Genomic DNA, 24,603 nt, shown 5'->3' with positions numbered 1-24,603 from the left:
GAGTCATTCATAATGTATGGTGAGTAACGTGCTTTAGAAACAGGAAGTGGTTGAATAACGTACGTTTATGTAATGCGTGTTGTTGGGCTTGTACGTAACCCTTGTGCTAGTTCAAAGGACCCAATCCCATCCCCGCTCACTCTCTCCGAACTCTGAAGTTCACTCCAGAGTCAGAGCCTCCCTCTCACTCCCTCACACTCACAAATCTGCCACCGCCAACCGCCACCCGCCACCGTACGGTTGCTTCCACGTCGCCGTCGCGTCCTCATCCTGCGGGGATCGCGTCTTTGCTGCTTCCCCCCTCGCTAGTCTCTGCATCGCCGAGCTTGGTCTCCCTCTTCCTCCCTCGCATTCTGCCTTCACATAATCAGGTAACTTTTTTTTAATTAGTTATTATGTTATTGGATTATAATCTGTGGATTTGTTGCCTGTTTTTATATGATTATGGTGAATTGAGCTGCTGTTTCTATAGTGTTGGTGCTGCTTTTGTATTGTTCTGTGAATTTATATTCTTGGATAGTGGATAGGCTCTATGAATTGAGTTGCTGTTTTTATAGTGTTGATGCTGTTCTATATTGTTACTGCCCTCTTCTCTGCCCGCGGTCTGCCTTCTTGTTATAATTTGATTAACTGAGTAAGTGATTAACTGATTCAGTTGATTTTTGATTGTTGTTGATTATATTTTATTGATTAAAATTTGTTAAGTCTTGGCAGATTATTCAAATTTTTGGTTTACAGTGTAAAAGATGTAGGTTTAGTGGTTGATTGATGTTTTTTCTGATTATTGGTGTTTAGGGTTGATTTTGTTGCTGTGCTATATTCTTCCTGTGAATTTATATTGTTGGGTAAGGGATAGGTTCTGTGAAAGAGCTGCTGTTTTGATATTGTTGCTGTGAATTTATAGTTGTTCTATATTGTTCCTGTACTATATTGTTGTTTTTCTATGTTGAGACTTGATTGTTGTTAAAATGCTAGTGAACATATGTATTTTAAACATTAATTTTAAGTTTTTGATTATTTCATATTTTTTTATATACGTGGGACCGAGTCAACTGGTTCAACCGTACCGGTTAAACCAGTGACCCATAGCCTGACTGGTTCGGTTCTGACAACTATGGTGTGGTCTGTTAAGGTGAATTAAGGTGATGAGCTGCACTCCAAGGTCATTCTAATGGTGTTGGGAACAACCCCACTCCTTAGGGCGCACACGAGCAGTAGCTAGAGCCACACCCACACCCACACTGTCTTTGTTCTCCGTTGACCGGCAGTGCCAACGTCGTCTTCTCCAGTGAGCCTCAATTTTGTTTGTTTTACCTTTGTCTCTCTTTTTCCCCTAATTTTTTAAGTTTAGGGTTGTTTGTTTGTTTGTTTTTTTTTTTCTGCGAACAGGAATATGGAGGCAAATATGACAACACCCCATGATGGTGGGGATGAAGAAGAGTATGTTTTGCTTGACTTGGATGGTGTCTCTAACATAATTAACATTCCACCAAATGCTAAATATATTCTCACTGTAAGTTCTCAAATAGAAGAACACATAATTTTTCAACTTTTGTCTTGTAAATTATGCCCTAACATGGTTATTATCTGCCTTCAAATGTTGTGTTGCCATATAGCATACGCCATGTAAGCTTTCCAGGCATGTTTGGTTTCGTTCCATTAGTGTAGAAAAGCTTTATAACTCAGGGCTAGCTATCTTACCCATCATGGTGCCTACAAACTAGCAAGGAATTATTCATATTCAATGGGGGATACTGCTGTCGTGGACAAAGAAAGTTGTATTTAGTTCCCATCAATATAGTATATTCTAATTTTGGTCTCCACAATATTTAGTCAGGTTTTGATCTAAAATTTTATGGGGAAATGATAATTCCACTCCCATTTTTATAATACGACTCCATATAAGATTTTTTTAAATTATATGTTGCATGAATTTTGTAGAAAAAAGGAGTGGCATTATCATAATTGGAGTGGCAATATCCATTCTCAATTTTATGATATTCAGTTTTTGTCTCAATTGCCCTATTATTATAGTAAGTGGGATATTTTCAAAAATAAAAAGTAGATTCTTATAATATTGTAAGGATTAACTAGAGATTTCTAATGTTTTTAACTACGGATAGTGATGAGTGATCAATACCTAAAATAATGGGGACCCAATCACCCAAACTGAATATTTTATCAGAAACATTGGATCAAAAGCAAACTAAAAATTTTCTAGGGACTAAAGCTTTAATTCACTTCATTTTCGGGATAAAAAATATATTTAATGCATCAGCTAAATAAGCCCCATATTTTCTAGTTTCATTATGATGCTTTCTTCTCTTTTCTTTTCCCTCCTACTCACTTTGTCTTTGTTCATGTAATTAATTGTTCCTATGTAAGTCTTCTTCTTGATGCATTACAATATGTTGACATTGTATAGTATGCTTATATTTTTTTCTGTTAATTTTAGGGCCTTGATACATTAAACCCCGTATTGATCATTGATGACAAGTTGAAGCTGGTAACTTCTCTCTGCTTTTAAATTTTCCAGGTCCTTTAGAAGATTAGTATTTGGAACTTTGGGGATAAGTGATATTTTGATGCTCTCATTTGAATCTGATGATGCTATTTAGAGGTAGTTTATCAGGCCTATCCATGTGTTTAGACCATTAGATGTACAAGTCTTTAGTGCTTGATATAGGCTGATGCTATTAATTTATTTTTCTTTTGGAATTTAGAAAATTCCGCTGGTAAAACCATCACTTCCCTTTGTTTTTCCCACCCTTCAATCCTGTGGTTGTTTACTTTTGAGCCTTTGGAGTTGATAATAACCATCTTAAGGTTTGTTATGTTAATTGATGTTTATTATACTTACAGATTGGGGAGTATGAAGAAACAATCGGCACATGTATAGCCTTCACAGAACAAGGTGAGCTGCTTCATGTGTGCGGACTTCAGATTACTTTTGACTAGGGGTGGCAAAATGTGTTTGGTCTGTCAGAGTGACTTTTTTTTTTTTTTTTTTTTGGAGCTGTTACAAATTTTGACCTGGCAAAATTTGACCATGTTTGAACCCCAGGTTGAAGTTGGGTTGGGACGTTAGCCCTCGGGTTGAAATAGTAAAGAATAGGTTAAGTTGGTATTAAAAGGAAGAAAATGACAAAAAACTGAGAAGGTTCACCTCTCTCCTATCCTTCCGGTCATCTTCTCCTTCCTCTTTGCTTTGTGTCTTTGCTTCACTGTCATGGTATTGGTCTGCTTTGTTGCAGCCATGGTCTCTTCTTCCCCGTGCGCTGCTCTGCTTCGCTATATGCTCTGTGCTCTCTGGTTTGGCCTCTACTTCAGGTAAATCATTTTTTTATTCAGTAAATTCTGTCACTCAAAGTTGATGTTAATTGATATTAATGATATACATGCTGATGCGGATCAATGAAAAAGAAGTATTAGTGCTTTTATTTATCTTTTTTTAAATAATCATTTGTTGTTTGATATTGCAGTAACTTGCTGTTCCAAAAAAGATAGTTATGAGAGTGGAATTTGGTCACTAGTCTCCTCAATAATTATATTGCTAATAAGGTTCAGGACCTAGTAAAAAAAAAGTGTAAAACCCTTACATCTTATTGCTGGATTTTTTTTTTAAAACTAAAACTGGTGTTAGGAGGATAGGGTAAAGAGGGAGAGGTGCAATGCTTGTAAGATAAAAGTATAAGATTATGGAGGAAATGATAATGTACATGTAAGGAAAGATAAAGTCCCCTAAGATAGATCAATTAATCTCAGTGAGATTTGTGCTACTGCCATAATTAGGCATGACTTGCCATTCAACATTGTTGAATATGAGATGATTAGGAAGTGGATTAGTTTGAATCCTGATGAATATATGCATATTTCTATGAATACTGCAAAGTCTGACAACTCAACTTGTATGAGGAGGCATCTGGGAAAAGCTCAAAATTTTGCTATTTAAGTTCCAATCCAAATCAAGCATAATGAATAGTAAGCCCAATGTATCGGTTAGTAGTACAAGCTGTCCATAAATAAAAAATAAGACAAAATCCTGTCAAGAATACTAGCAAGGTATTTTTCTCCTCCTTCTCCTTCTCCTTCTCCTTCTCCTTCTCCCTCGTATAAAATTATGAATCTTCATCACATCAGACTTGGCAGTATTCCAATAAATATGTATAACATCAAGATTCAAATAACTAATCCACTTCCTAATCATCACATATTCAACAATGTTGAATGGAAAGTCATGCCTAATTATTTATGGCAGCAGTATAAATCTTGTGGGAGATTATTTGATCTATCGTATGGGACTTTAACTTTCCTTGCATGGCTATTATCATCTGACCAACATCTTCAAACCTAATTTTCTTAACATGTCTGAGTAAATAATCTATTTGATGTTCTATATGATTTTCTCAATAATCTTATACTCTATCTTACAAGCATTACACCTAGACCTGTCTACTGCATCCTTTCCAACATCAAATTTAGTTAAAATAACTTTCAGCAATCAGAGGTAAAGGTCGTAGACTTTTTTTTTCCTTTTTTATTAAGGTTTTTCAGTAGCAATGCAATTATTAAGGAGATTAGTGATCAAATTCCATTTTCCACAAATATCTTTTGGAACAAAAAGTTACTGCAATATCAAACAGAAAATTATAAAAACACTATTAATATATTTTCATTGATCTTCAACAGAATGCACATAACCAATACTAATTTATCATCAAGTTTGAGTGACATTTTTTTTTTCAAAAAAAAAAAAAAGTCATGTACCTGAAGAAGCATAGGCCGAACTAGAGAGCACAAAGCAGAGCATGGAGACAAAGAGACCATGACTGGCGAAGTAGAGATCGAAGGTGAAGCAAGGACAAGAAGCAGAGCATAGGATTTTGAAGCAAACAGTAAGCAAAGGATGGAGGCGAACCTTGCACTTTTTTGGCTTTTCTAATATCAAATTTTTTGGCATGTTAGAAGATGGTAGCATCTGTCATTTCTGTAATATTTTCAGTACATGAGTCGCTATACCGGTGCTACTTTTAGTGTCTAAGCTTCCTAGGAACATATCATCATCGATAAATTGTTAAAACTTAGATGTTGCCAGAAGAATAACTAACCTTTAATCACTCTATAATGACCTCTTGCAGTTATTTAAGACACTTATTTCCTTTTTTTCTCACTCGACAGAAGTTTTATGATTAAACACATCTTTTGTGCAGATAACCCCGTGGTTCATGAAGAATCTGGACCATCTGATGCGAACCTTTTCTCTGCAACAAGAATAATCGATTCAAATCAGCCTCCAACAAAGGAAGTGAAACCTCTATGCCAGCTTCATAAGGTTCTCAAGTTTAAAATCTCACCTGATTCTGAAATTCAAAGTGCAACAACTAAGGATGCCAAATGAATTTAAATCGTATTACAATATTCAGTTTTCCTATCATTTTCTCATATCTACATAGATTATTAAACTGGTTGAACTAATGGCAGTTGCATGTAATTGGGAGAACAAAGAAAAAAAATGGTGAGGTTTGTATTGCACTGTACAGTACTACAGTAGTAGGCTTTAGAAGCCTTTGATTTCCTCCTAGATATGTACAAAGTTAAAAAAAAAAATTAGTGTACTTTTTAATTTAATTCAATTAATGGGTGGTTTAGTCAATTTTTTGCTTTTCAAAAAATAACTTAATAAACCTAGTTGTAGTATCCTAAACTTTTTAAAAACTACAGTATTTATATTTGATAAATAAAACTAAATTTTTAATAAGTAGAAACAACAACAATTGTGTCCGATAAAATTATTTTTAAAATTTTAAAAATTATAAAAAACATAAATAAAAAATTTATATATTTATTAATATATAAAATTATATTAAATTTTTTAATTTTGATAAGTACAAATAAATTTTAAAAAGTATTTTTTTTAGGTATTTTTAAACAACAACAACAAAGCCTTGTCCCACTAAGTGAGGTCGGTTACATAAATTAAACGACGCCATTATGTTCTTGTCATGTATCATGTCTACAGAGAGACCGTTTACATGTAGATCTTGTTTGACCACTTCATGGATGGTCTTCTTAGGTCTTTCTTTGCCTTTCGCCCCTTGTTCATTTTCCATCTCATCCACTCTCCTGATTGAATGTTCTATCGGTCTTCTTCTCACATGTCCAAACCACCTGAGACGCGATTCAACAATCTTTTCCACAATGGGTGCTACTCCAACTCTCTTCCTTATATTTTCGTTCCTTATTTTATCCAATCGCGTATGACCACTCATCTATCTCAACATCTTCATCTCTGCCACACTCAGCTTATGTTCGTGCTTCTCTTTAGCCGATCAACACTCTGTACCATAAAGTATAGTCGGTCTTATAGCGGTGCGATAGAATTTACCTTTAAGTTTTAAATGCACTTTTTTGTCGTATATAAAACCAAATGCACTCCGCCATTTTGATCAACCTGCTTGGATCCTATGATTTACATCCTGTTCAATCTCTCCATTATCCTATATAATGCACCCAAGATAGGTACTTTTAAACATATTCTTAATTTTTAAAAAGTACAAATATAAGATTTTTTTTTTGTCAAACAAAAAATAAGGTGTTTATATTTATTCTTAAGAAATTTACCAAAGTAAATCTAAGAATTGTCCTGTCAACCAAATACTCTGATATGGGTTCAATTTATTGAATTAGATTATTTGAAAAATTGTATTATTTTGTACCCTTTTTTTCTTTTTTCTTTTTTTAAAAACTTCCCCACATCAAGTTAGTACCCTTTTCTACCATTATATAGGATGGAGATCCATTTTATTCGAGTTATCTCTTACAATTGAATGATTTACCATACATTTATCACCTGCCAAATATCTTCTGTTGCCAAGCAAACTAGCCTGGTTTCAAAGAGAAAGCTAATTCATATGAAGTGTATCCCTTCCTCCCTCCTTCTTTCCGTTTTTCTTTTAACACCTTGGCTATTGACCAAAATATTGTCACATGATCTTTTTATGTTGTAGCAAAATCAGTTTAATTTTATATGAAAACACAGCTCTTAACAGGCTAGTATGAGCTTAATGCACGTTTAAATATATTTGGTGGTGCAAGTTTGGGGATTCCAAATCTTAGCTCGACCCCTTTTTTTATTATTATTTTTAATTTTTTTTGTAAATTTGATGGGGTTGATCCTATAAATTCGACCCATTTTGTCATCTTTAATTTGAACAGAGGCTAATGTAAAACTTCGGATGCGTTTAAGTCAACATATTATTTGCCTTCCATGCTGCCTTTCTGTTTTCTTTGATACGGTGTGGCCCTCTCTTTAATTGCCCATTTTATTTTCTATTATTATTATATCATATTTAATATATAACTAAATTGGAGACTAGAAGGTTCGAATTTCATGTTTATAGTTGGCATTAGCATATTGCTTATTCCTGCTCTACCCTCGTTGTCCTTGCCAAGGAACCTTATTTGCTAAGGGATCCGTGCTTTGTTAAACAAAAAACAATATGTTAGGTAAGCATTGAGTATCTAGCTTGTAGCATATGGACAATTTGTGGCTTTGATCTATACTAATAAGTAGTAAGAACCTTTTTTAGAAAAAAGAAAAAACATAAGGAAAGTGATGATGCAATGGCAAAAGTGAACCTATATGAATGAATGTATGCATTTTGAAAATATCTATAGTTCATTGTTGAGCATGTGAAACCTATATGAATGTAAAATAATTGAGCATGTGAAACCTACATGAATTTAAGCATTTTAACATTATCTATAATGCATGATTTAGCATGTGACTTTGTTTCATTTTTGGTGACTTTCTTTAATCATATTGTCTCCTTTTTATGGAAAAATAACAGAAATACAATATTATTTTTCATAGAGAATCAATTTTAATGGTAAAGGAATAAATTTGATAAAAGATCATAACATGAATGATATTGTATGGATATATAAACATACTAATATGATGCAAACTGTCATATACATCAACAATTAGACAACTTAACCATTTTATTTACGTACGGTAAATAATATTATACGAGAACTATTTTAAGAATAGTAACTTACATTAATATTTATCGTAGAAAATCTTAAAATGGGGTAAAATTATGGGTCGAAATTTTGAAAGAAATTTCAAAATACAGAATAGTTACATAGTGTCTTTCCATACTCTTACACATAAGGGTTATGTATAGTGTTTCTCAACAAGTACTAACTCCTATATTACGATGCTGAACAATAATAGGGATATACTTCAAAAGATATTCTCGACTTATAAATCCACACCTTATACTTTTGATAGTATTCATATAATTTACTCAAGAGACAAGAAAAGTTAGATAGAGTTAATATCAATCCGTATAATTCAGATTAATCAATATTTGAGTTGCTACCCTAAACTAATAGTGTAGAGACTAAAGTGAGTTTAACTAATTAATTTAGAACACTTAATTAATCGCACTGAAATTTTAGTGATGTCATTTTAATGTTAAGAATATTACATTGATACTTTAAGTAGTATTTGTTTTCAGATATTAAAATTCAAACGAAAAGACTAGGACATAATATTGTGTTTGATAACTATACCCAAGACTAAAACTAAATTTTAGTTTCACGACACAAAATTTAACTCTTTTAATACTTCTAAAAAGTAGAAACACAAGAGACTGAAATTTCTCGGGTCAAAGACGGAAACTCTTACATTTTTTTTAATAACTAAGGATATTTTAGTAAATATTCTTATTTTATCTTTACATTTATTTTGAACCAAACAAAATACTAAGATACAAATTAATTTTATACATTTTACACTAAATATAATACAAAAATTTAATTTAATCTAATTTTTGAATATCTGTGTTTGTCTTTCAATCTCTCTTCCAAATACAGCTTTGATACTTCTTGTCATCACTATTACTATGATAACGGCAATTGAATTAGGGACTAATGAATTTTACAATTTATAAATTTAAGTACCAATTTGATCATTTTATTTATTTATTATATAAAAATATTTTAAAAAAATATAAATTATAATTTTTTAAAAAGAAATGTTATTTTTTTCTAATATTTTTATTTTTATTATTAAAAATTTACTAAACACACTAAAAAAATCTTTTTTTTATTGATTTAATAGTGTCCAAACAAACACGTTATCTCATTAACTCATTTTAAATATAAAAATAGAAAGTGGACTTGACAAATAATTCAAACTATATAAGGACTTTCAGATCATTTATGTGAATATTTTATCTCTCAATTATTATTTTCTTGTCTCAACTTCTAATTTTGAATTTATAATAGTTGCCTTGTAGGTATTGTTCATAGCCGGTGTTTACACTTTAGAGATGGCGACGACTTCTCAAATAAAAGCTTGGTAGGGCAGCTATAATATTGTTACCAATCATCATTGATTTATTAGTACAATAATTTATTTCGTCCTGCAATTCATAAATTTCTTCCTCCCTCAAATTTATTACAAAAACTCCCATGTATTTTTTCTTTTTTCTGGGGTCATATTCTTGAAACTATAGACGAGTGATGCTTCCAACTTTTTTGTGGCCTAAACGAAAGCTAGGCCTAGTATCTATATATCGTCTTTGTCCCGAATGATTATGTCGTATTGTCAAAATCATTTCACTAATTTAATACTGTTTATCTTTTTATATGATAAGTCACCAACCAACAAACCCCTACACCAAAGGGAAATAAAATGGAATGAAGGGTCTCGCAATACTTTTGATTTGAAAGTAATTACTGACTTCCGAATTGTTAAAAAACACTGACATTTTTTATAGGTGAAAACTCATTACAGTCGACTTCACATGAAGTTGATAGCTGAGAGCCGTTAAATGAAAATTTAGTTAAATCAATCAAATCATCTAACCAATTATCAACTTCATGTAAAGTCGACTACACCTGAGTTTCCACATTTTTTATAACCATCACTAATAAAGTAGTAGAAGGCCAAATGTTAAGCGGCCGAAAGAAAAACTTCAGGAAAATTTTCAAATATTGTAAATTAAAAATAGGACAAAAAATATTAATAAGCCATGGTGATCAATTATTTACACAAATTTACTAAAGACAAATCTAGATCATGTATCAACCAAACTACATTTATGTGTAGTTCGAATCACCTCAGTTCGAACTGTGTTTACATATAATTCGAATCATGCTGATTCGAATTATATAATAACTCTCATGCACATATAATTCGAACTCACCTGGTTCGAATTACACACCAACAATAATTCGAACCAGGTTGATTCGATTTACTCAAGAAGACCGCGTCCCATGTAATTCGAAGTAAGTTGATTCGAATTATATGATGTACAGTTCGAATAATAATAATAATAATAATAATAATAATAATAATAATAATAATTTGAATTAAACCAATAATAATAATAATAATAATAATAATAATAATAATAATAATAATAATAATAAGGTTTAAACATTCTGTATTATATTAGGTTAGATAAAAATTAAACTATTTAAATAAATAATTCGGTGTTTAGAAGTCAAGTATTAGAATAATTTTTTAGGAAGTATTTATTATATTATAAATTCATAATTATGTAAGTATACGAAGGATTTATTTTTTAAATTACGTTTTTAAATTAAATGGCTTTCAATATTATTAGATTGTCTTATTTTTAAATTGGTCAATTTATTTTATATTTATATATTGTAATTATTTATTTTGTAACGAGTACAACTAAAATTTTAATAACAATTGTTAAATTAAACATTGTTACTATGAGTACTATGAAAATTTGTAATGTACTCGTTACTAACCTATCACATAATAAAAAATTTTAAACTTTATAAATGTAATTTTTTTAGTAAAATATAAAAAAATTATAAATATTAATTGAATGTAAATTTCATAGCATAAATCTAATCCATGTAATTATTTTAATACACCAGCCATTATATCTATATGGAGCCCATGCTAAATCGAATTTAATTAGTTCGATAATACTAGTCTACGACAAAAATTGCATTTTATAAAGTTTAAAATTTTTTATTATGTGATAGGTTAGTAACGAGTGCATTACAAACTTTTACAGTACTCATAGTAACAATGTTTAATTTAATAATTGTTATTAAAATTTTAGTTGTACTCGTTATAAAATAAATAATTACAATATATAAATATAAAATGAATTGACTAATTTAAAAATAAGAATTTAATAATATTGAAAGCCATTTAATTTAAAAACATAATTTAAAAAATAAATCCTTTACATACTTACATAATTATAAATTTATAATATGATAAATACCTCCCAAAAAATTATTCTAATACTTGACTTTTAAACACCGAATTATTTATTTAAATAATTTATTTTTTATCTAACCTAATATAATACAGTATATCTAAACCTTATTATTATTATTATTATTATTATTATTATTATTATTATTATTATTATTATTATTATTCGAATTGGTTTAATTCAAATTATTATTATTATTATTCAAACTGTACATCATGTAATTCGAATCAACATACTTCGAATTACATGGGACGCAGTCTTGAGTAAATCGAATCAACCTGGTTCAAATTACTGTTAGTGTGTAATTTGAATAAGGTGAGTTCGAATTATATGTGCATGTAAGTTATTATATAATTCGAATAAGTATATGTAAATGCAATTCGAACTTAGGTGATTCAAACTACATATAAATATAATTTAGTTGATACATGAACCAGATTTGTCTTTAGCAAATTTATGTAAATAATTGATCACCATGATTTATTAACATTTTTTGCCTTTAAAAATATTGGTATTTCACTCATTGTAGTAATTAATTTTAATTAATATATATTATATATATTTTTTATATTTAAGATCAATCGCCAAAATTATTATAACACTAACATTATTAAAATACTTAAAATTGTTACAAGATTTTAAACATAAATAAATTATTATTCACTGATGATATTTATAAAAAAAATTAATTCTTAATATTTTTTTAAGAATTCGACTAATTTCATTTGATTTAATAGAAATAAAGAATTTTTTTTAATACGAGCTTTTTTTTTGCTTAAATAAGTTCTTGGTTTCTATAAAATACTTATTTTCTATTTTTATTCCTGTAGAAATTTTATTTGGTTTTAGTCTATTAAAATTTTAAAGAATTCTATTTTAATATATGTTATTGGTGGCTTAGTGCACCTCGTTAAGCGATGAATAGTGATCTAAGTTAAAAAATTGGTAAAATAAAAAAAATGAGTAATATTTTGATTTAATATTGATTAGACTCACTCTCTCAATTTTTTTTAAAGATATATAATTGTATTGCTTTGTAAAAAAAATACATTATCCATTATAGAAACATAAAAAAAAGAAAAAAAATCTCCCATTTTAATAAACACCAAATACTAGTAAAAGAAAAATTAACAAAAGAGATTGGAGATTCACAAAAAATTATGCTCTATAACTTGAGTCATTCTTTGCTGGAGTTTCCTTACTATTTTCACAATTATTGTTACTGCCAGCTTCTCACCTTTAAAGATCTCTAAATTTGTCGCCTTCCACAATGCCCAACACAGAAATGCAAAGAAGGCCATAGAAGATTGTCCTCTTCCAATGCCTCTACTTGTCGTTAGCCACCATACTACAAACTCTATGGTTTCATTTCGCACTATAGCATTCACAAAAGCATAGAAAGACAAAATCTTAGGAGTGGGACCGCATTGCACCAAAGCGTGAAAGATTGCTTCGTTGTCATTTCTGCATTTTGGGCACATTGCTGAAATATCTGAGAATTTCTAGTTGATCATACTGAGTACAGGTAATTTTTCATCAGCTGCTCTCCACAGAAATTTTTTTACTTTGGATGATAATTTTAACCCCCAAATTAATTTCTAGAGCGTTGAATTTGTCATCACCATTAGAAGGTGCTCAACTAGCACATGAAAAAAATTATAAGCCACTCAAAACTCGAAAACTAGATTGTTCTACTTCCTCTTGTTCCAAGCCCATTCAAACTTGTCCTCACCATCGTCGTTCAGTGGTAAAGAGAGAATTTGCAAACTAAGCTCAGGAAGAAAAACTGCTTCAACTAGCTCTTTATTCCAATTTTCATCCACTGTAAGTAAATCATATATCCTATTGATTACCGGATTGTTGTTGTTACTGAGTCTAAAAGGGTGGGGGTAACCATGGATCCTACCAAATACGAACATTTGTGCCAAATCCTATACTCCATCTCAAATCCTACTTTTCTACCACTTTCCTTTCATCCAATAGACTTTGTCAACCCCAAGAAGGTTGGTTTTCTTTATTTGCCAAAATGGGGTTAGTGTATCTATAGTATTTTTTTAGCATAAGCACAAGTAGCGAATTAGGCTTAATAGTAATTCACCAAAACTGTTTACCCAACAAGGCTTGGTTCTGGGCTCTGAGATCCTTGAATCCCAATCTGCCTTCTTTTTTAGGTATCGTCGTACAATCCCAACTAACCCAAGCCATCTTTCTCTCCAGTCTCTTCTGACCACCAAAACTGCCTTAGAATCCTGTATATTTCTTCCACTAGAGAATCTCGAAACTTGAAACATGAGTGTATATATTGGAATAGCTTTTTCGATGGCTCTGATTAACATGTCTACCACCTACTAATAACATATTCCCTTTCTAAGTCTGAATTCTTTTTTGAACTTTGTCCTTTATTGCACTGAATGTAGCTCTTTTTGATTTCTGAATAATCGATGGAAGGCCTAGATATTTATCTTGGGCTCCCACATGCTCTATGTTAAGTAAGTCTACTAGCTGTTGTCTTCTGGCAAGTGGGGTGTTTTGATTAAAAAAACTGCTAATTTATGAAGGTTAACTTTTTGCCCACTAATTATTTCATATTTATTAAGTAGAGATAGGATATTGTTGTATGATTTCTCATTAGCCTTCCCAAATAAGATAGAGTTGTCAGCAAAAAAAAGATGATTGACTGTTGGAGACCTTCTGTGAATTCGAATCCACTGAAGAGACTTGTTTTGCTCTGCCTTCTGTAACAGATAGGATAATCCTTCCGGAAAAAATAGAAATAGATAAGGTGACATCCACTCTAGCCAGAGGTCATCCATGTCCGTCACGCGTGCGAGGATCTCCTGAGTCTTGATACCTCTCCCAATAATCAGTCAAATTCTGAGCCTGCTACTGAAGGCTGCGGGAGAGCTCTTGCACTTGCAGCCTCAAATCAAGCCTTCCTCGCGGTCGACAGTTCGACTGGTGGCAGATACGAATGATGGCCTTAATGTGGAGGTGCGAGGCTGTTGGCGAAGAACGACACCAGCCCGTAAATGCAGTTCTTGTACGAAATTGAGGTGATCTTGCACAAAACCACATCGAAATTGACGACTGAAGCAGCAGAGCTATCGATGTCCCCCCCACTTTGCTGATATTGCTAAGTCACGGCCTCTAGTCTCTGCGTGTAGGACTTCTGCATAACACATGTTATAATGATTAGTACAATAGCTATATAGTTAATATCTAATTTTATATCACAAGATCAGACGTTTACTCATATAATGATCCTGAGACCATTGTTTAGCAAATCTCTCTCTATTCTCCTTCAAAATGTGGATGTACTTGAATGTTTACGCCAATGTCACATCGCGGTTCAACGACTTCGACTACACATGTTGCATTGAAACAATATAATTAGGATCACCAGTAATGATATATATATATATATATATTTATTTATTTATAAGGATATAACTAAGTTTATAACAACATTAAAAAGACTACATACCAGTTTGGTCTTAGTCTTCATGAAGGTCGCTGAGTCGCCAGTATACTTAGACGACTTGGCTGATATCTTATTAGCTCTGTTTGTGAGACGTCGTTGCCTGAACCCCTCATCGGTCTCCCAATGAACTAACAGAGCCTTCTTGATTTTCGGATGGAGTTAGGTCGTGAGGTGGTCCCGCCCCCAACAACATCCTCCGGCATCTATTGCAGCCGCCGACCCATTCGATGGTCGTATATCTTCCTGATGGTAACATCATACTCATCGTCCCATATAAAGTACAACTGCACAAAGAAACTTTAAAATTAGTTAATTAAAACAGAAGATATAAATAAATTATCTAAGAATGTTTGAAGCTTAAAAAAATTTAATTACCGCCCACTTTTGAAACCATCGGTCTCTGGTCTTAAATGAGATATTCTTTAGCTGGGTCACGGATAGTCGTACATCAGCTTGATGACGTTGGTAATTTTCTGAGAACATAAATTAAAACCCATCAACAATCCACAAACAAACCAATTTGACAATATAAATTAAAACTTCAAAAGCAAATAACCATAATATATATAGAGATTTTTTTAGAAATTTCAGCAGGGTTTCATCTATAACTAGAATGTGCTACAAACTCTATCCATCAACAATTAACTTAAGCAGCACCGAATGTCAACAATCAATGAACAACATGCAATAATCAAGAATCAATATCCATAAATCCACTAAACTGGAATCAATAGTCAGACACTTTCAACAATTCAATAATCAAGAAATATGAAACACTTTTAGCAATTCAAACATACAACCTTAAATCCATTAAACTATAATCAATAGTCAAACACTTTCGACATATAGAAGACTTAAAGTGATACTTACCATGTTCTGCCATCAGGCCAAATCATCAACCGTATGATGGGAGGTGGTAGAGGGAAATCAGCTGGCTCACTTTTGTGAGAGGATTCCGAGACTACGGTGTTTGTCGCTTGAGGCAGCATCACTGTGGCATTGGGCTACTGAGCGGATGGAGGCGACAGTGTTGACGTAGACAGAGGGACGTAGTTGGGGTTATGGCCCATGATGAACGGCTGGTCCAATAAACCCGCAACCGGTGACAGAGAAGATCCAGAATTCCTAGGGGTACCAGAAGAAGCCCTCCCTCTACCACGACCACGACTACAACCATGACTAGTAGGCTGATCCGTAACACCTCTACCTGTCGTCATGTCTGCAAAGAGCAAAACCAGCCGTAACACAGTGAATCAACATAATTCAGATAATTTCAAACAACTCCAACAACAATATTCAGCAATTCAGTTCAATAAATCCAAAAGACTTTTCAAAGTTCAAATTCAACTCAATTAGTGCGCCTGAGATGATTTCAAAATATTTGCGAGTTAAAAATAAGAAAACAGTCATCAAGAAGCTCAATAATCACTTAGGTCATTCAAGAATCGATGTAATGTGATGGATTATGTAAAAGAAGAGTTTTAGAGTATGTGATGTTGTAAATGAAATTCAATTTTCAAATAACCTAATCATGGCAATGGTACATAACACGTATACTCAAAACTCAATTAATCGAGCAATCCATCGTATCAAACTAAACTTAGTAAATTAGAAACATTCACATTCACATCAATGCATAATAACACTAATCATATAAAAGCAAGCATTGATTTTTAAAGATTAAACCAAAATTTCATTTAGAACTCTTTGAGGCGTATTATCAAACACTTGGCATGCCAAATTAATCAAACAAACAAAAATCAATGCGAAGCATAAAACATACAATCCCAAATCCAAATCAACAATCACACCAGCAATAGTTAACACAAAACAAGCAACAATCAAGCAGAATCCAGCAATTCCAATAGCCATATCTTAGTGAAATCAGTTGTAACACAACGAATCAAGATAATCAGACAATCCAACCACTTTCGACAATCTCAGAACCAAGTAATCTACACCTAAGCTATCTTAACAACCTAAAATCCATTAAAATAGAAAATTAAATCTAACTAAACTAACTAAAACCAAACTAATGAACCAATACTGACTAAACAAAATTTAAAAAACAGAGTTTAACCAAAAACCTGTGATGCAGGGCAACAGATGAAACAGAAGAAAGGGAAGAGAGAGGTTACAACAACAGTATGTTGTTGACGGAGCGAGAAGCTGCAGACGTCGGTCCCCGAAAGCTGGGGAACTTGACAGAAGACTGGGACAAGGGTTTTCCTATTCTGTTATGCTGAAGGATGGACTCGCGACGAAGCTTAACAGTGGTGGCGCGACGATGGGGGGATAATGGTGGCTTGATGGCTCACCGGTGGTGGCTCTGTGGTGCGGCACGACGGTTTCGAGAAGGGAGAAGATTAATGGTGAAATGGTAACAAGAGAAGAGGGAGAAAAAGAAGAAGGGAGGGGTTTTGGCGGTGGGTTGACGGTGACAGAGAAAGGGGTTGTGATGGTGGTGGTTTCAGTGGCAGCAGATGGTAGTGTTGGGGAGAGAGGAGGAAACAGATGAGTGAGTGAGTGAGAGAGAGTGAAATTTGAATGAGGGGGAAGAGGGTTCGCGTTTTAAATTTACGACCCAGCTATTGTCGGAAAAATTCGACGGTAAAGCATTGCGAGTCACCAAAACGCAATGTTTCACTAAGTGGGTTTACTGTCGGATTGTTTTCCTCCAAATATTACTGGCGAATTTACCGTCAAAAAGCAAAACCCGCCGGTAATTACTTAACCTTATGAATTCGATATCGTTATCGTCGGTATTGGGTTCCGTGACTAACTTCTATGTGAACAATAAAGTTAAATGCTTGTGATTTTTTCACTCTTGCCAAATCCGACAAGTTTGCAGAGATCTTCAAAATAGCTACAAAGAGCTCCTTTGAGTTTCACAGCAACGCATTATAGAGAATGAAGAAGACGAAGTGTCAAGGTTTTTTTGGTGTTTTAAAACTTATAATTATCGTAGTGAGAAGAATAAGAGTTTAAGCCCCAAACAAATTGAAACGACGCCACTTTTTTATGATTTGGGCACAAAACCAACATGACGGCATCTTAGTTGTGTCCACCATATTAGGTAAATGTGTCAAATAAGTGTTTTGGTGACAGAGATAATTATAAGGGCAATTAGAATTCACTATTGCTAATTTAGGGATTCTAATTGAAACCAATAAAATTGTAAAAATTAAATTGAATATCGAGCCAAATTTTAAAAACCAAATCCAAATTTAACTCAACAAAGTAAGGATAATTAATTTCTAATTTGATTACTTTATATTTTTTTTTCAAACTTTTTAGAACATCTAAAGAAATCAATCATCAATTAACTATTATATAAAAAAATATATTTAGTGCTTATATAAAAATCAATTATACTATTATAAAAAGTAAATAATTTAATTAAGATATAATAACCACTAATGTGGTGGATTTTAAAGTTGGCTTAATTAGCTTCCTTCATTAGTGGACGCTAGCGCTACTTCAAATACATACACACATGACATATCCACCCAAAATGAAAGCCAAGTGCACTCTGACTCATCTAAGCTTACGTGGCACTCTCGAGAACAGCCACGTTGGACAGCTTCGATGACAAACAAAAGACGACACATTACACAACAACACAACACAGAAAGAAAAGGAATTTAGTAACAACAAAAACGCCACTACTCTGTTTTTTTCTTCCTTTTTCTTTCGCTCTTCCAAAAGAACCACATGAAATTCCACGCTCTCGCTGATTCTTCAATACACACACTCTCTCTCTCAAATTCAGAGAAAACATTCAAAAGCCCCTTCCAATAGAGAGAGAAAGCTGATGAAAATGCCCCACACCCAAACACAGCTCACAAAACCCTAACTTTTTTTTCCTTCCTTTTAATCGTGTAATTCTCAAAAAGAGTGAAAAGAACCATCAAACCAATCCACACCCTCGATTTGTTTCTTTAACTCAACTGGGTTTCGATCTTCAAGCCTTCACCTTGATTGGTTTTTTATTGTTTGCCCAATTGAATTCAAATTCTCTGTAAAAGCTAGCTCCTTTACCTTTTGTGGTAGGGCTAATCACTATTTGTTTCATTTCACTTGCTTCTATTCTTATCTCAAAGACCCACTTTTGATTTTTTTTTTTTTTGGTCCCAAGTTGCCTCGGTCATTGGATCAGTCTTTGGTTCGAATTCGATCTACTTTGGGAGCTTTGTTTATTGTTTTCCAAGAAAAAATCACTCTTTTCTTCTCTAAGTGTGTAGAATTGTGGTCTGTGTCTTTATCAAGTTGCAGGTGAAGACGGTCTTCTTTGATCTTCAATTTTTGTTTTCTTTATTGATTTTTTTAGTTCTTGGGGGTGTGTGAATATTAGTTCTCTTCTGATGTTTTGTTTCCAATCACTGTTTCAACCATCACACGCAAACTATCCATCTGGACCCCCTTTTTCATACTCAATCTCCCATGTTTTTCTTCTTCCTTCGGATGTGTTCTTCATATGCTGCTTCAATTGCCTGAGATTTCGTCTCAAAATTTGATGCTTTTGTTCAAGGAGGGGTTGCTGTGTCACACTCTGGAATTTCCCTGCAAATTGTTTGAAACTTCTATTCGAAGTTAGTTTTTCTTTGGAGAGACTTAAAAAAAAGGAGAAAGAAGTGTGTGAAAGAGTGAAAACTGAAAACTGTTAATTATGGTGGATCGCTTTAGGCCTGTTTCCATTGAAGAGTTACCTTCACACTTGATCTTAGAGATTCTGTGCTCGGGAAGGTTAAGTGCAATAGACCTTGCTTGCTTGGAGCTTACTTCAAAAACCTTTGGTGGTAGCCATGGATTGTATCCATTCAAGTTTAGTTCATTGGTGGACTTTGCTGCATTTCAGTTGTGTGCCTCCCATATTATCTACTCTAAGACGAGTTTAAATTCTCAGAAGGAGTTGTATGATCGATGCGGCGCAAATTGGAAGCGGGTCTTGAGGTTCTTACAGTCTGTTGAACAATCCTCTGAGATGGTGGAGACATCAGCAGGCAATGTACTATTTTCATTGTATCATAGAATGAACTTCTGTTTTGATGTTCAGAAAATTGATGTTTTGTTAATGGTTTATTGTTTACTTAGTTGAATTAAATGTTGTCATCTTTGAATATGATCACGTAGGGAATCTCTGAAGGCTGAGGATATTTTCTCTTTACTTGGTTTAGCACATTTCCTTGACTTTCTCTCTGTGTTAATACTGTGATAAGTATGAAATAATTCACTTGTGAAAGAATTAGAAAAGAGAAGGAAATGAAGCTGGAATTTTGAATATTACAAACTTACTTTTCATAGCACTCACAACATTGCAATGATGTTTTAAGAATAAAAATTAATTTGAATAGTTATGTTGTTCTTTGTTACTTGCACTAGTATTGGTGTTCTTATTGTGCTTTTTATAGAATAAATGGAGAGCTGTTACTGATAAAATTCAATTTAATGGCAGATGCAAATTACAACTGGAAAGTATCACACCCTGTTGATCAGCAATTCCTCTGTCTACTCTTGCGGTTCTGGATTATCTGGTGTACTTGGTCAAGGGCCTGAAACACAATGCGTAGCATTTACCCGGATAAGTTTCCCACCTTTGGCACGTGTAGTTCATGTATCAGCCTCCTTTAATCATGCAGCTTTTGTTATGCAATCTGGAGAGGTTTGTGACAGCTTAACCTCTATTTAATTAGTTTTGTTTCATGATGGTGCATTGGTATGAACTATGGAACATAAAATGTATCTTGAATTGATTGTAATCAAAACTATTATTGGGCTTGCACAAAAATCTTGATTTCATGGTTTAGTTGGTTTCCTTGGAATAATATCATAAGCTCATAGTGAAGTCTTCAAGAATTTGATGGCTATATTCCCTGCTATTATGAACCAATACATTGTAAGTTTTGGACAAACATGTGCTTTTTCCTCAGTTAAAGACCAAAAATATATTGGTGATATCATTAAAACCATTTTGTGCTTAACACCTAAAAGCACAAGATATTAGGATATGTAGATCATAAAGAAGCAAATCTTCTTGTCAAAGATATGTATTTCTCATCATGTGTTTGAAGAATATTTTGTGGAACTGAAAAGGGTGGTTTTCTTTTGTTACATGATTAATTCTAGTTTCCAATATTAAAATGAGACTTTACTACTGGCGCAGGTATTCACATGTGGAGATAATTCATCTTCTTGCTGTGGCCATAGCGATACAAGCCGACCAATTTCCAGGCCACGTCTTGTTGAATCCCTGAAGGGAGTCCCTTGCAAGCAGGTAAAATTCAAATTGCTATCAGAATAGTATGTTTTGTTGATTATAGATGTTCAATGAGTTGAAAGATTTTGTAGCTTATTGAATGCAACTGTTGATTTCATGAGATAAGTAGTCTCACTTTTTTACCACAACAACGAATTGCTCATCTCAAACCTCACTTTGGTTTGAATACTCAATCTTCTTTTGTTTTGTTTCTTTTTGTATATCTCAAGATCACTTGTTAAGCCTTAACCAAGTTATTTAAGGGGTCTCTTATGGAAGTGGATTATAATATATATACATACATATATTTGAAAATTGTGTTGTTTCAAGTTAATATATACTGGCAAGTCTTATGGCAATCTCAATAACTGTACATTCAAGTAGTAATAGCCATAAGATGTTCCACCACTGTGCTATACTTAGTAAGGGGTTCTTTCTAGTCGCATCTAACTATACTGTTTTGGTTGAACATACATAATTCAATTATACATCTCCCTCCCTTACTGTTCCTTTTCAATTCCACTGTGTTCTTTTTTTTATTGTTCCATGAAGCCTGCCTCTCTAAGATCCCTTGTAAAAATATTGAAGTATGAAAAGATGTCTCAGGTTGCAGCAGGGCTTAACTTCACAGTCTTCCTCACTAGACAAGGTCATGTTTATACATGTGGAACCAATTCGCATGGCCAACTTGGCCATGGTGACTCTCAGGACAGACCAACCCCAAAAATGATTGAAGTCCTTGGTAATGCAGATCCTGTTGTTCAGATTGCTGCTGGACCAAGCTATATCTTAGCTGTAACAGTGAACGGAGCTGTATACTCCTTCGGGTCAGGGGCTAACTTCTGCCTTGGTCATGGGGAGCAGCATAATGAGTTTCTGCCACGTGCTATACAGAAGTTTAGAAGAAAAGGTATTCATGTTGTCCGTGTATCTGCCGGGGATGAGCATGCAGTGGCACTTGATTCAAATGGATTCGTGAGTTTTATTAGACATTTCTGTTTGTTGTGGCTGGTTTCCATAATTGAAGTTCTTGCGAGAATTGTACTAATTATTGGTTATTGATGGCGGCCAGGTATATACGTGGGGCAAGGGATACTGTGGTGCTCTTGGCCTTGGGGACGAGATTGAGAAAACTACCCCCGAGATTGTGACCGGTCTTAAGAATCACTTAGCTGTTCAGGTATTGCATTTTTTTAAACACACTATGAAAATATTATCTGAAAAGTGACGTATTTTGATTCATTTTCATATCATAAGTGTGTATTGTTACTTGAAGGTCTGTGCAAGAAAGAGGAAAACTTTTGTGCTAATTGATTCTGGTTCAGTCTATGGCTTTGGTTCGATGGGATTCGGCAGCCTGGGATTTCTCGACAGAGGGGTATATGATAAAATCTTGAAGCCAAGAATCTTGGATACCTTAAAAACTCACCATGTTTCACAAATTAGCACTGGATTGTATCATACAGTGGCAATCACAAGCAGTGGAAGGATATTTGGATTTGGAGACAATGAAAGAGCACAACTTGGTCATGACACATTAAGAGGGTGCCTTGAACCAACTGAGATTTTCGTCAAAGAAGATTCTTCACAAGAAAATATAGATCCCGACATTTGAAACTCTCCACAAAAAGAAACCTTAGTTTTTGTGGCTAATGATAAATTAGTAAAGTTCACTGTTTTTACTGATGTTGTATCATTATAGTAAAGAAAATGTAACACGCAAGGCACTTAACATTTTTCAATATTTAAAATACATTATTATTAGGAATTTATAGACTGTAATAATTGTCCTTAAAATACATGGTCACTGTTGTAATCAAATTATGATTATTTACTTAATGTATTGTTGTTATGATTATTGTTCGTATTTTTGTCTCAATGTCACTCTACCTCAATCTTATTGTTAGGAATTTGACTTATTAGTATTCATTATAGTTCAAAAAAGTAATTAGAATAGAGGCTGTGTGGCATTGTAACATGTTTGCAGTGGGGGCTATGGTGAAAATTTTGAGGATGTGATAAAGTGTTTATGAGGGAAGTGATTCAAGAAAAATCCATAGGTGTGGCTATTCTTGCTAGAGTGGCAACAGTACTGGAGTTTTTATTAGGGGACATTGTGATTATTTCAGGAACGTAGCGGAATTGTTAATATAATAGTGTCATATGGTTTCTCTGGTGATTTATGTATCTTGTTTGATATGTTTGGTAGTTGAAATTCTTGGGTATTTTTGCTGTGACTTGTTGTATGATTTGTGATGATCTTTGATGGCTATGTTCAAGGACTGATTACAAATCAAAACTTTCCTCGGGCTCTATCTGATCACTGTGCATTACTTGGGGGGCCAAAGCCATTCCTTTCTCTTGATGCGTGGTTGAAGGAGGAATGGAGCAAGCTGGAGGGGGAACTACTAAAGATGGATGAGGAGAAACATTGATGAGTGCTTAGTGGCAAGAGGGGAGACAATCAGAAACATGGTGGAGGTATGGTATGAGAGGAATAGGAGATTTGGAGGTTCTATAAGAGGTTATATGAGGAGGAACAAGGCCTAAACGTGAGTTTTGACAAGTCATTGCTAGAATCAATTGGTGCTATGGATGCAGTACAGATTGAGAGAATGCCTACTAGGGAAGACTTCAATTTCAAGTGAATTAGAGGATGACTCTTGCAACACGGTACATGAGTTCTTTGCTGAAGCGAATCTAACATGAGTTGCTTAGCCCATAAGAAAGGTGGCACAAAGGAGCTAAGGGATTATAGATCCATAAACATGGTTAGGTGCTTATATAAGTGATTTCTAAGATCCTATAAGCTCGACTTTAGCCATTGATGCGAATTCGGAAAGGAAGGTTCAGTCTGCATTTGTAAATGGAGCGTTGATAGCCTGCGAGGCAGTGCATTGGCTGAACAAATCAATGCAACCAACATAGTTGGTTAAGCTTGACGTTTAGAAGGTGTCGGTGGTTTTTGTTGATAAAGTATTGGAAGACATGGGGGTTCTGGCTAAAATGGTGGCGATAGATCCAACTATGTGTCACAACAGCAAAGCCTTTCGATCTACAAAGGGAATTATGTCAAGGGTTCTTGTTGGTGAAGTCTTGAATAAAATGCTGGGTAGGTCATGCATCTCACTTATAATTTACCGATGATACAATTCGATTTTGCCTTTGTCATGTTGAGTTGTTGTCTGGGTTGAAAATTAATTTCAACAAATCTGTCCTTATTGAATTGAATAGTGATAGTGAGAAAATAAAAATGGCGCATGTGCAATGTTAGGTTATATGGAGGCAAAACTGCCAATCAAATACTTAGGCGTTCCTTTAGAAGCATATAGATACTTGAGAACTAGTGATTAAGAGGTGGAGGAGAAATTGAAAGGTTGGAAGGGCGAATAATTATCAAAAGCCGGAAAGCTTGTGTTGATTAAGACTGTTTTAAACAACAAATTGAAGAAACTGATGTTGGTCCTGTCTAAGGGAATTATAAGGGATAGAAAAGTTGATAAATTGGTTTAGAAGCATGAAAAATATGGAAAATACTCAGTCAAGTCTTTCCTCAATGTGGTGTACAAGGATAAGTGTAAGGA

At 33.6% G+C, this 24,603-nt stretch overlaps 2 protein-coding genes across 25 annotated transcripts; both read left to right on the top strand.

The window, feature by feature from the left end:
- LOC112707391 (uncharacterized) lies at positions 1 to 5,653 on the top strand. 24 transcript variants are annotated; one of them, XR_003156046.3, is made up of 9 exons: positions 85 to 371; positions 1,133 to 1,288; positions 1,390 to 1,513; positions 2,456 to 2,506; positions 2,863 to 2,914; positions 3,065 to 3,160; positions 3,255 to 3,330; positions 4,760 to 4,895; positions 5,211 to 5,653. XR_003156046.3 is itself a non-coding variant. In XM_072201733.1 (7 exons), exons 3-6 carry the CDS (start codon positions 1,394 to 1,396, stop codon positions 3,067 to 3,069), a joined length of 228 nt encoding a protein of 75 aa, XP_072057834.1. In that variant the 5' UTR covers positions 85 to 371; positions 1,133 to 1,288; positions 1,390 to 1,393; the 3' UTR covers positions 3,070 to 3,104; positions 5,211 to 5,653. The 24 variants fall into 24 exon arrangements, 9 of the variants coding, with proteins under 9 accessions (XP_072057834.1, XP_025614892.1, XP_025614891.1 ...); XR_003156047.3 differs by having other exon boundaries at positions 4,690 to 4,895; XR_011865037.1 differs by having other exon boundaries at positions 102 to 371; positions 1,352 to 1,513.
- Positions 5,654 to 18,382: 12,729 nt separating this feature from the next.
- Positions 18,383 to 22,877, top strand: LOC112707390 (ultraviolet-B receptor UVR8). Its single transcript, XM_025759104.3, has 6 exons — positions 18,383 to 19,771; positions 20,219 to 20,425; positions 20,927 to 21,037; positions 21,626 to 21,994; positions 22,092 to 22,199; positions 22,296 to 22,877. Exons 1-6 carry the CDS (start codon positions 19,433 to 19,435, stop codon positions 22,632 to 22,634), a joined length of 1,473 nt encoding a protein of 490 aa, XP_025614889.1. The 5' UTR covers positions 18,383 to 19,432; the 3' UTR covers positions 22,635 to 22,877.
- The last annotated feature ends 1,726 nt before the right edge of the window (positions 22,878 to 24,603 follow it).

This window comes from Arachis hypogaea, chromosome 8 (assembly GCF_003086295.3).
Source record: "Arachis hypogaea cultivar Tifrunner chromosome 8, arahy.Tifrunner.gnm2.J5K5, whole genome shotgun sequence".
NCBI lineage: Eukaryota > Viridiplantae > Streptophyta > Magnoliopsida > Fabales > Fabaceae > Arachis > Arachis hypogaea.
The sequence above is the reverse complement of the archived record's forward strand: the minus strand, read 5'-3'. Positions and strand labels throughout refer to the sequence as shown.